The 11786-nt window shown below is 42.4% G+C and overlaps 1 protein-coding gene across 1 annotated transcript in view; it reads right to left on the bottom strand.

Annotated features, from left to right (window-relative positions):
- Positions 1 to 11786, bottom strand: part of BMT2 (base methyltransferase of 25S rRNA 2 homolog) — a 67807-nt gene that overhangs the window by 30317 nt on the left and 25704 nt on the right. The window contains exons 2-3 of the mRNA XM_014601006.3: positions 7718 to 7859; positions 1959 to 2132 (exon numbers count right to left, since the gene is read on the bottom strand). Of these exons, the coding sequence (XP_014456492.2) occupies positions 1959 to 2132; positions 7718 to 7859 (316 nt within the window). The remainder of the gene's footprint in view (positions 1 to 1958; positions 2133 to 7717; positions 7860 to 11786) is intronic.

Here is an 11786-nt window from a genome sequence, read left to right as displayed (position 1 = left end):
CCTCCTTTTTCAAAGGATAGAAAAGATTCTTATCATATAGGTTGTGCACAGCTAGAACCAGAAAATGTTGCCAAAAGCATCACTTGGTTTGTGCATGGGGCTCCAGCCCTCTTATCATTGTGGCTAGAAAAGGTGTTTTGAGAATCAACTATATATCCAGTTTCTTCTCTCCTGAACTCCAGAATCAAGTAGAACATGACAGCGTTGAAGGAGGTCAGGTAGTAGAATACACACAAACAGATCATGCTTAAAAATTCCAGTTAATTAAGACAAGTAACTTTTCTTCTTCAAATGTTTGTCCTTGTGTGCATTTAACTGCAGGAGATTCCTGAGCAGCAAGCTAAGGAAGTAGACGGGTGTTTGCAATCTTGTCATGTGGATAGAAGAAATACCCTGCCAAAAGAAGCATCCAAAGGAGATGTACTAAAGCCTAATGCTTTATGAGCATATGTACAGAATACCAGGCTACTGCTTTGCACGTCAATGACAGGAGGCTTTTTAAAAGAAAGCAACTGAAGCTGTATAGGCCTTGGCTTTAATTCTTAAAAATCAGAAATAAGTAAAATACAATGAGAGATCCATTTCTGGGAGTATTTGGGTACGGATTGCACCACTTTTCATTTTGTCAGCAAAGATAAAAAACGGTCCTCTTAATAGCTAATAAATAATTCCAGCTAATGTAATGCTGTTTAGGAAAAGATGCAGTTAAGTAAATAGCTTGATTAAAATAGAACTGCAAGGCTATTTTGGGTAGAAATGTCACATGTGGTCTCAGTTTCATCATGATAAAAAATCCTGTGGGACACAAGTTGACCCAGTTCTCCCTCCTTTCTTAGGATCATAGGAAAGGAGGGCTGGAAGGGATCTCATAAGGTCATCTGAGTAGTGCCATGAAGTAGACAACTTTTGTAGAGAGGTAAAGAAATACATATGAGGTTATAATACCACCAAGGGATTTTGTATAGCCTGTGGTGAAACTCTTGGCCTTGCCCAACTCAGGTGCGGGAGGCAGCCCAGGCTATGGTACATGCAGCCAGCCCTAGCATCCCTGAACATGCAGCGGGGTTGCGGCGCTGCAGCAGCCATACTCACTTCCGAGCAGTGGCAGCTCCTTCCTGGTGCTGCTGCCAGTCTCTGCCACTCCCAGACCCACTGCTAGCCCCTGCTACCAGTCCCCACAGCTGCTGCTGCCCAGCCACTTCAGTCAATTTACTCCACAGCCACTGATGGAGACACCGGATGGAGCAGGCAGATGGGGACACCATGGAAACTGGCTGGGACCTGCCCAGGCCTGGTCATGCAGCGAGTTGGATGGGATGGGGCCATGGGCAGGCGGGAAGTGGCATCCAGCAGCAGGATTGGTGGGCAGGTCTGGGATTGCAGGGCAGGGACAAGGCGGAACAGAAGCAGAACAGTTAGGAAAGATACCTTAGAAAAATGTTCCGTTTTTAAAAGATAAATATTACAGAAAGTTAAGTAATTCAGAGTTAATGCTACATATCAAATAGTTAATTAAAAGTAAACAATTAAGATAAAAAAAATCCTTGTCCATGATTATTTAAGAAGAAAGCCAACATAAGGCACCTACCATCCATATTATATTTCTTAAAATAAAGTGGACTGGTTTCCTCAGTTTCCAAATTAATTACTTTTTTTCCCCCAATGTTTCTTCGGTCTGTACATAAGAACACTAATGAAGTTAAACAACTTTACACTTGAGGAAGTGGTTGTTAAATTAAATAGACTTAACTGTCAATGTCAGGTTATATTTTAAAAAAAACCCCTAGTTTTAAATCATCACCTACTGACAAATACTATAGCAGTGCATATATTTCCTCTTTCATGAACTTCTTTCCTAGAAAAGTTGGATTAGACTGATTTTTATATAGTAAGGTATTGAAAAATCCACAAAATTGAAAAAAAAACACTGTCATAGTAAAAAGAAAGTTACAACTTACTCTTCTGTTATGGTTTCATGATTTGTGAAAGTGAAGTTGGGCAATGGATCTTCAGTTTTAGGAGTCTGGTGAACATTTAAGGCTGCCGTGGTCTTAGAGGCAAGAAGTGCTCTTTTCTCATCTTTTTCAAGTGCTTTCTTTTTTCCACCATTTTGAAAATATTCTCTGCACACACTAAAAAAAACAAAACAAACTCCCAAAAGTTATTTTAGTGTATTTGATGCAATTTGATGAAACTGAGTTATAAATGAGACTAAAAGGTACTTGGAATTTCCATAGTACTTAAGAATTAAAATAAGACTATGATTTGCTTTTTTAAAAAAACCCTGATTGCACCAAGAATTCATAAAATTAATACTTCCATAAAACATTGTTAATTTGTATCAGCAGGACAAAGCCATATAAAATATGGATGACAAATACTTTTAAATGTAATCTGCTTTACTATACGAAACAAAAATAAAAGCACCGGAGTTCTGTAACAAAGTCCTCCATTAAAAATGACAGTACATATTGAGAGAAAAATGCATAATGCTAGAAACCAGCCTAACATATAAAATGCATTATTTCTATTAGTCTTCAAAAGCTACTTATATTATTAATTTCTGTGCATTTTCCACATGGCACACAGATGAAATGGCAATCTTTTTTCTAAATGATTTGATAAAGGAAGTCATTAAATGCTGGACAAAGTGAGGTACATGGGTAAATTCCAAGTTTAAATGGAGCCTAACTCTCAAGGGGGAAGGACCATGCATCTAATTAGCATACCTTTATCAGGATTACAACTGAAGTGAATTCAAACTTCCCCTACATCTTGCTCCAATCCTGCAAACACACATACATGCACACGCGCACACACCACATGCACACACGCTCTATCGTCTCCAGAAGGAACGAGGCATGGTAAGTGCCTGGTAAGACACTTAACACAAAGGAGAAATCTCATATTTTCTCACAACACGTTCCCACCCCTCAAAAAAATAAGGATGTGCATTTTAAGAGGAACAGCTGTCTTCACTGGAAAAGCAGCACATCTGGAGACACCAGGCATGCCATGCAAACACCAAGATGGCTACTGCTGGTGTCTGCTCAGCAAAATGATGCAGCATTAACCCTGTCAGAGCCATAGCTATTGGCTGAGCATGGTAGCTTTGTCCAAAGTAGCAAGTGAGTTCTGGGTAGTGTCTTGATGATGCTTGTGATGTGAAAACAATTCTTTATTTAAAGGTGCTTATATAAAGAGAGCTAACAGTCTTGGAACTGCCCTTGCAATGACAGAGTAAGCCAGTCCTCCCAGGAATAGTGTCCACGAACTGTGGCATCCCAGGAAGTTCCTGATGCCACACTTCCTTAACGCTCTACGTTTCCCAGGATGACTTACTCTAAGGTCACAGTCAGCCATGACTCCAGAAAAATAATTCTTTATGTTTTGCCTTCTAAACAGAAGTTGCACGTTTTACCTGGGGACATACTGTATGCATAAATGTATTGGATAACCCAGCCACGGGGACCAGTATAGGTAAATTAATTTTACAATCAGTTGAAATGGGGATGTGTTTCTGTAACTGCAGAGCTATAGTTGATATGATGGTCTTAAAAAAAATCATGTTGTACAATTAAATGTTTGGTCTGATTAAATACAGTTAAAGTACTTAGAGGTTTAGCAAATATAGGTATCTGAGCACTGTTTTCAGAACTCAAGAATTTATATGCAACTTACTTGTAGCTCAATATCTACTATTCTTTCCAAAATAAAGTTGCACAAATTTGACAGTTTCAAGAAACTCAGTGTGGTAGAATATGTTCAAAGTATTTTTCAACAAGTCCATACATAAAGTAGGAAAGCATGATAGCATAGCAGTTCCATTATCTATGGATGCCACACAACTGCAAATTAGAAAAAGACAAAGGTGACTTGCATGAAGTGTCATACCAACAACAGAAACAACACTGGGCTCTCTACTATAAACATGCCTTGTTTTCCTAACAGTGGTTCCCTACGCATAAAATAAAAGGCTAATCTCTCCATCATGCAAAACAGAAAAAAAAAAGATCAATAAAGTTTAGATTTCCAGTTTAATTTGTTCTCTCACTAAAGCCAGATGAGATACTATGAATATAGTATTTTACTGAATCAATCTATCAAACTATCAAGTTCTTATTTGTACTTTCCTGGCAAACATGAGTCATTTTTAACCCTAAGAATACAAAGGATGCATTATCAGGTCTTATGGTAACAATACCATAATTAATAAAAATAGTACTTTCCATTTTGACCAATCATTTAACTTTTGCAATAAAATAATAAGGCAAGGGAAAACACCCAACAGAATGAATGAGTTATTGCTGAAACGGTAATGAGAAGGGTTGAATATTACACTATATTGGCTATATGGCAGCTGGTTGATATGCTTATCAACAGTTCAAAGATTATGCCTTTCATAATTGCCAAATCCAGTCTGTGTAAAAAAGTTAACATTTCAAAAAAATTCCTTCCTGTTTCAGCTACCTTAGCCATCATCCTGCAGATGTTTTCATCTTCATTCTAACCCAAGTTTTTCAATTTTTTTCTAGAAAAATAGAAGTTAACATGAAACAATAGTAAAATATCTGCCTTCATGTCACACTGATCATTTTTGGCAAAAGTTGGCATGTGAAGGTCAAATTGTTATGCTTAATTAGAACATAAGAGCTGTTTGCCTCAGGTTAATCCTGCCTCTAAGTTTTACTGTATATATCTAGTACTGACTACACCGTTTAATAAAATAAACTTTATAGTGTAGGAATGGTATTGCACCCATTTCTTGATATCCATTTTTCAATTCAATTTTTACTTCTTCTCTTTACAGAGGCACAAAACTTGCTGTACTATCACTTGGCTTTATAACAGTTTTGATGATGAAGCCTAAGGCTTGTTAGAGAACCAGGTATCAGTAGTATTCAAGCATCATTAATTTCTCTTCACTGAGGCTGATCAAAGGGATTAGTCAAATTTCCATGAAATACCTGTTTTCAATAGGATCTAGGATTGTTGTACTCTTCTAGAAAGCAGAACAATGACTCCCTATGCATAAGCAAAACGAATCTGACAGCTAGTATGTTTGTAGCATGTTCCTTGATATTTTAGAAGTTTATGGTTGTTACATATTATATAACAATAAATTAATCATTGATTAGTTTTTACCATCACCCCCCCAAAAATACAGTGGTGGCAGGGGAAGATTAAATAAGGACTCTATAAACTACATTTGATTCTTGGGCACCTCTGGTTTATTTACTAACAAACTCAGGAAATCTAATTAACAGAAAAATATTCAAGCTGAGAAAAAAAAAATCTTTATACAATCTATTTTTCCATAAATTAAAGGCATTGCATCTCCAAGTAGACAGGACACATGTTTAATGCTGGATCTAACTTCAAGTCTTCAGTCACTGCTTTTAAGCATTATAATTAAGTTTGAACTATGACAAATATCAGATTTTTGAGAAAACTATTGGATGCAGTTTCTTCTACTACCTGCAAATTCCAAGTACTGTTCTAGAAAAACAAATTAATTTTAAGACTCAGGTGCCACACACGATTGCTCCAATTTTGTTCATGCAATTTACAACTTCCAAAATCAAAGTATTTTTAGATAGAAGAATCTGTGGCCCTCCAACCATCACTACGAAAACATCCAGACTGGGTTTAAAAAGAAAAATGAACATGGAATTCCACCTCCACAGAACTCCAGATCCACTTCACCTACCTCTTTTCACCCTCACATTGTGAAGCAAGCCTTAAATCCGATTAAACCAGATGCAGAACTTGACATTACATCTTTGCTAACAAGTCTGATCTTGATATCATCTGCAATGGGGGCAGTAAAGGAGGACAAGTTTCCATTACAGAATAATTGAAATAATCTATTTAAATGGTCAAAATTCAACAAAATGTGTCCAAAGTCAAAGTCAAAATAAGACACCTTGGAACACTGAATATAGACTACGCCTGAAAATGGGAAAATTTTGTTGAAAGCAGTGATTCAAAGAAGGACTTGGGAATTTACAGATAGCCACCTTGACATCAGTGCTCAGTGAAAGACTATGGTATCATGGATACATTTAATCTTTTTATACAAGTAGGTTTTGATCCTGAGTTTGTACAAAGCATTGTTAAAAACACTACTAGAAATTTCTTGTAGTATAGACACTGGAGATACATTTAGCAAATATGAGAAAGTTCAAAGGAGTGTCCCAGAAAAAGTTAGGGACTGTAAAGCTTGTTGCATAATGTGAGGCTAAACTGACTGAACTGAAAGAAGATGCAAGATGATTTGATTGCTGGGCATAGATACTAATTTTTGGAAGAGGCATTTCTAAAATGGGGCGGATGGATTTCAGCCCTGTGGACAAAGATAAAATGTTTGAAGTCAGAGAAATTCAAATCTGAATTAAGATGCAATATTCTAGCTATGATATATTAATATCATAGAATATATATTCTAGCAATATTCTATGCAATATTCTAGCTAACTATTATAATAGTTTATCAGAAGCAATGATAGATGCACCATTACTAGGAGTCCTGAGGACTAGATTAAATCTCTGAAAAAAGTGTGTTAAAATCTAGGGTCGCAGGGAATTGTGTAAAGAACTAGATGGTCACAGCTGTCCCTTTTGGCCTCTGAATTTGTGAATCCTCTTGTTAATTCATAAGTCACTGGGAACAGGATGTTAATATTTTTTATATATAAAAGCAATTGTGACTGTGCTTTAAGACAACTATAATCAATCCTTATGCTTCATGGCTTTAAGCCAGTCACCTGCAGAAGTCAGGAAGCAAGTGCTCCAAGGTGGTACAGAAAAATTTCTGCCCTCAGATGCTTGATTGGGGCATCTTGTTCACATGCTCAGGATCAAACTCATTGTTAAACTGGGATTCAGATGAATACTCCCTAAATGGGTCTAACAGATTTTCATGGGAGAGATTTTCATTTCCTGTCACATGGCCGGATAAAATAATCTGGTTACCCAAGAAATTCCATACAACTGCAGACTCATGTGCCTTTGTGACACCTTTGTCTCTCCTACTTTCTGCTTGTGGAACACACTTTAAGAACTGAGGAATGAAGTTCTTTCGTCAAACCACAGTTACTATGCTCTACTTAGGGGTAACTGGAGAAGATTACGCGGTCTGTAATATAAATGGAGTCAGATAACATCTAAATCTCTCGGGGCCGTATACTCTTACAAAAATTTACACATATTTAAAAATACCTTGGAAAGTGATCAGAACATATGACAAATATACAAAAACTAGCATATTTAATAAATCAGTATGCTACAAACCAGTCCTTTAAAAGCCTATACAAATTAAACCTGAAATGTTGTAACAGTATACTACCTCTAGTTCTTATGGACAGATTTAGAATGAATTATGCTTTTTGCTCAATAGCACGTTTACCTGAAAACAAATCTCAGCATCTTAGGAAAAAACCTGTATAGTTACCTAAGAATGGTTTAGAACTTAAATCTTGATTTACAGTGGGGCAGGGAAGAAGAGAGGAGGGGAGGAGAAATCACATGATAATTTTAAATGCAAGACAGCCTCATAGAAAATTTGACGTCTACTAAAACATAACCGCATATTAAAACACAAATTTTGGAGGTAAGTATAGCAGGTAGGAAGCTACTCCTACACTATGCATAGACTAAAGAATTTTTAGAGACAGAGAAAACTTAAAATCTATCTTAGAGGTCCAGAAAAAGATTACCTGCAACACCATTCAATTCGGCCTTCCCCTTCATAAGTTTTTGCCCAGTGCTTATCTGCAAGGTTTTTCATTGCTACAGCATATTCACAGAGTGTTTCTTCATCCTCACAGTGTTCACGCCAGATCTTTTCAAAGTCTCCCACTAAAAAAATCCCAAAAGAAACAGTGTGAATTATATGCATTATAGTAATATTACTACCTTAACATTTTGCAATACAGAACAAAAGAAGTTTCCTCTACTGGCATGCAGTCAGATAAAAAGTTAGTAAGTTTTCCTGTTACAACAGCTTAGATTGGGGTAGTCAACCTCCAGCCTACCAGCCAAATGCAGCCATCATGTCTGGAAATTTAGCAGAGGGGGAAACTGGCCATTAATACGACCACCCTCCCTCTCCTGCTGCCACATTTCCCAGCACCAAGACTGGGCTGGATCAAGGTGGGCTATGGCCCCTCTCCTCCGTGGAAATGACCACACCCCCTTTCCCCTGCAGGGCCACATTGGGACCAGCCTTCCCCTGCCCCCCTCTACGCAGCCGGATGGTACCTGCTGTGCCCATCTTAGGCACTAGGTTGGGACCACCAGCCAGATCTAGCCCATGGACAGACCAGGCACTGCCCATCCGGCCTCCCAGGAGAAAAAGGTTGAGCACCACTGGCCTGGATTAATAAAGCCCAGGGTTTTTGCCATTTATAGCATACATTTTTACTAGTATAGACAGCAACATTAATGTGTCATTTTCTAGTTGGTCTAATTTCAGGTTTTCATGCACCTGGGGCTCGGCCAAGCCAGCTCCTGCTGCGTCCCATGGTCAGGCCATGCAGCCGGGAACCACATGGTGCTGGAGCAGCCAGCAGGAAAGGAGGGAAATGGCAGCTACAGGCACAGTGGAGTGGGAGTGAGTGGGTGTGCAGAGCACCCACTGGCACTGGCCCCAGGACAACTGGCACGGGCCCTGCGCTCCCGCTTGCTCCCACTCTCCCCCTGCCTGTACTTGCCATTTCCCTGCTTTCCTGCCAGCCGCTTCAGCACCGCGTGGCTGCCAGCTGCATGGCTGGACCGTGGGCGCACGGGACCAATACTGGAACTCCAGGGCCAGGAGCAGGTGTGTGTGTTCATAAGGCAAATCCCACATGCACACACCACCATACACATGCACCCACACCGCCCCTCACATTGCCATACATGCAGGCCCGTACACCCACATTTCCTCATACTCCAGCCACCCTCCCCCCAACACAGCCCCCCACACCCCACACATCCACATGCTCCCTTACTCCATACCCATACCCCCACACCATTCCCTCTCCCAGGGCCTCTGCAGCCCAGCAGGCACCACCCAGCACAGCAGGAAGCAAAGGAGCCACACAGAGAAGCTGCTTAGCTCTGCTTGTCCTGCACTGCCCTGGTGACATGCCTCCTGTGCACAGGGCTGCAGTGAGGGCAGCAGCATGGGGCTGCATCCCTCAAAGGAGCAGCATGTGCAGGGGGTGCGTCGCCAAGGTAATGGGGGGTGGAGCTTGCAGCAGCGAGGAGATCCCTGCGTGGCCCTGCTGTCCCCAGCTGCGTCAGGTCGTGCCTGCAGGGCTGCAGAGGTCCTAGGGGAGGGAAGCAAGGCGGGAGCTCGAGTTGCCCCACATACAGATCTGGGGCGCAGGTCCCCCCTACCCCCAGAGGGTGCTCACAGTGGCAGGGAGTTGCCCCGCCTGAGCCCACAGCAGGGGGGAGTAGGGGCAGGAGGCTAAGGACCCAGGTCTGTAGCCCTGGCAGCCGGGGGGGGGGGGGGGGGGGGGGGGGGCCCTTCCAGCACAGCTGGGGAAGCAGGAGCTGTGGGTGGGGGCAAGGGGCATCAGGCAAGGCTGTGGGGGGTGAGGGTGGGAAGTGAGGGGCACCAGCACGGCCAGTGGAGGGGTTGTGGAGGGCCTTAATTTTAAATCACAGATTTTAGGTTTTTTATTAGAGAATTTGGTATGTTTCATCAGGGAGAACCAGGATCCCTGATGATCATATTATACTCATGTCATCTGTTGTGACACTAAAAGTATAGTTTCAGTCTTGCAAGTACGCTGCATAACCTGGCCAGACTTAAACCAGCTTATAGATGAGAAGGACAAGGTCAAGGAACAAAACAAAATTAACTAATCATTGGGAAAAGGTTTTGCTACTCATTTTGCTACTTGCTCCAAAAGAATTCTCCAAGTTGAAGTCCTGCAATTTGAACCACCAAATAGGACATTCAAATAAGTACAGTAAAACCTTTGTTAACCAGCATTTTAGTAACCGGCATTTCTATTAACTGGAATTTCCAACCGGCTGGTTGGTTGGCCACATGCGCCCCGGGGGGGGGGGGGGGGGAGGAGGAGGAGAGAAAGCTTGCATGTGGCAGCTGCTGCTGCCACCCACCACCCTGTGCTGCCAGCACTCTGCGTCCAGCCGCCACTCCTCCTGCATCCGGCCAAAAACTCCTGCCTCAGGCAACCGGGATTTTTATGTAACCAGCATGCCACATTCCCCACTCTTGCTGGTTAACGCAGCTTTTACTGTATTCAAATAAGCATAATAAATAGCATCTGATCTTTTCCTGCTGCTTTACATGTACTACTTCCCAAACAAAAACAAGATTAATTCCATTAGAGCTAGGTAACTACAAACACTAGTTAGGGCCCCCCAAAGCACTAGGCAGTGCCTCAGAGAGGGAGAGAGAAAGTCCCAGTTCACAAAAAAGGCTAAAATACACCGGTCCATATTAGTTGCATAGCATTTCTTTCAAATATCTTATTTTTCTACTTTGGCTAGATGTATTCTATTAGATTTATATTCGTTACGGCGCAAGAGCACCAGACAAGTTCTATGCTAGCCCACTTGATTAGTAAAATGGTAGAAGAAAGACACTCAAAGGAGGAGTTGCTATGCTTCAAGTTTCTGCATCTTTACAAGCAGTGGTTCTTAACCATTTTGGACTTAAGAGACCCCTCACTACACTTGAGATATCACTCTATAGTTTTTTAATTGAGTGGCATCCCTCTTCAAAAACTAATTTACAGATCAGTTTGTGTGCCTGAAGAGGGGCCCTGGCAGTGGGAATTGGGAATCAGCCAGCAGGAACAAGCATGAGCTTGTGCAGGGCACCCTTCAAGAGATCCAGCAGCACCCCACGCTGCCCTGGCATTCTGATTGAGAACCATTGGTTTAGAGTGCATAAAACACCAGCAGATCTCAAGTTGTAATGATACAATAGATGACAGCACCTTTCTTTTTATTGTTCTTGTGGCAATGCATCACTGCAGCTGAGCTATTGAATCAATAAAGTAAAAAGAGATTAAGAAATAGAAGTGTTCTTTTCTTTCTTTCTTTCTTTCTTTCTTTGGCTGTGTGGCAGTGTTCTTGCCTATGATATAGGAGATCTGAGTTCAAGTCTCAGCTATGGTGACTTGGGGTGAGTGAGCTAACAAGGAAATTCTTTCCTTCTTTCCTTCTCGCCGACAAGGTCTTGCCGATCAGCTGCCGCCGAGCCGTGCTGACCCTGCTGCCCAAGAAGGGAGACCTGGGCTACATGAAGAACTGGCGGCCGGTCTCCCTGCTGTGCGCGGACTACAAGATTCTGGCCAAAGCGCTGGCCACCCGCCTCCGCGCGGTCATGGCCTCTCTCACCGGGCCCGAGCAGAGCTACTGCGTGCCGGGCAGGACCATACAAGACAACCTGTTCCTGCTGCGGGACCTGCTCACGGCTAGCGAGCTCTTTGGCCTCGACGTCGGCCTCCTCTCTCTCGACCAGGAGAAGGCCTTTGACCGCGTGGGCCATGCCTACCTCTTCCGCACGCTGGAGGCCTTTGGCTTTGGGCCCCTCTTCACCGGGGCCCTCCGGGTCTTGTACCGGGACATTTCCAGCCTGCTCAAGGTGAACGGGGTGCTTTGCGCTCCGTTCCCCGCGCGCAGGGGCATTCGCCAGGGCTGTCCGCTGTCGGGCATGCTCTACGCCCTGGCCATCGAGCCGCTGTTACACGCGCTGCGCCGCCGCCTGAGTGGGGTGGCCCTGCCATCGGCCATGGGCCCGTCCGCTGGCCCTTGTCT

The sequence above is a fragment of the Alligator mississippiensis genome, chromosome 4, assembly GCF_030867095.1.
Source record: "Alligator mississippiensis isolate rAllMis1 chromosome 4, rAllMis1, whole genome shotgun sequence".
NCBI lineage: Eukaryota > Metazoa > Chordata > Crocodylia > Alligatoridae > Alligator > Alligator mississippiensis.
The sequence above is the reverse complement of the archived record's forward strand: the minus strand, read 5'-3'. Positions and strand labels throughout refer to the sequence as shown.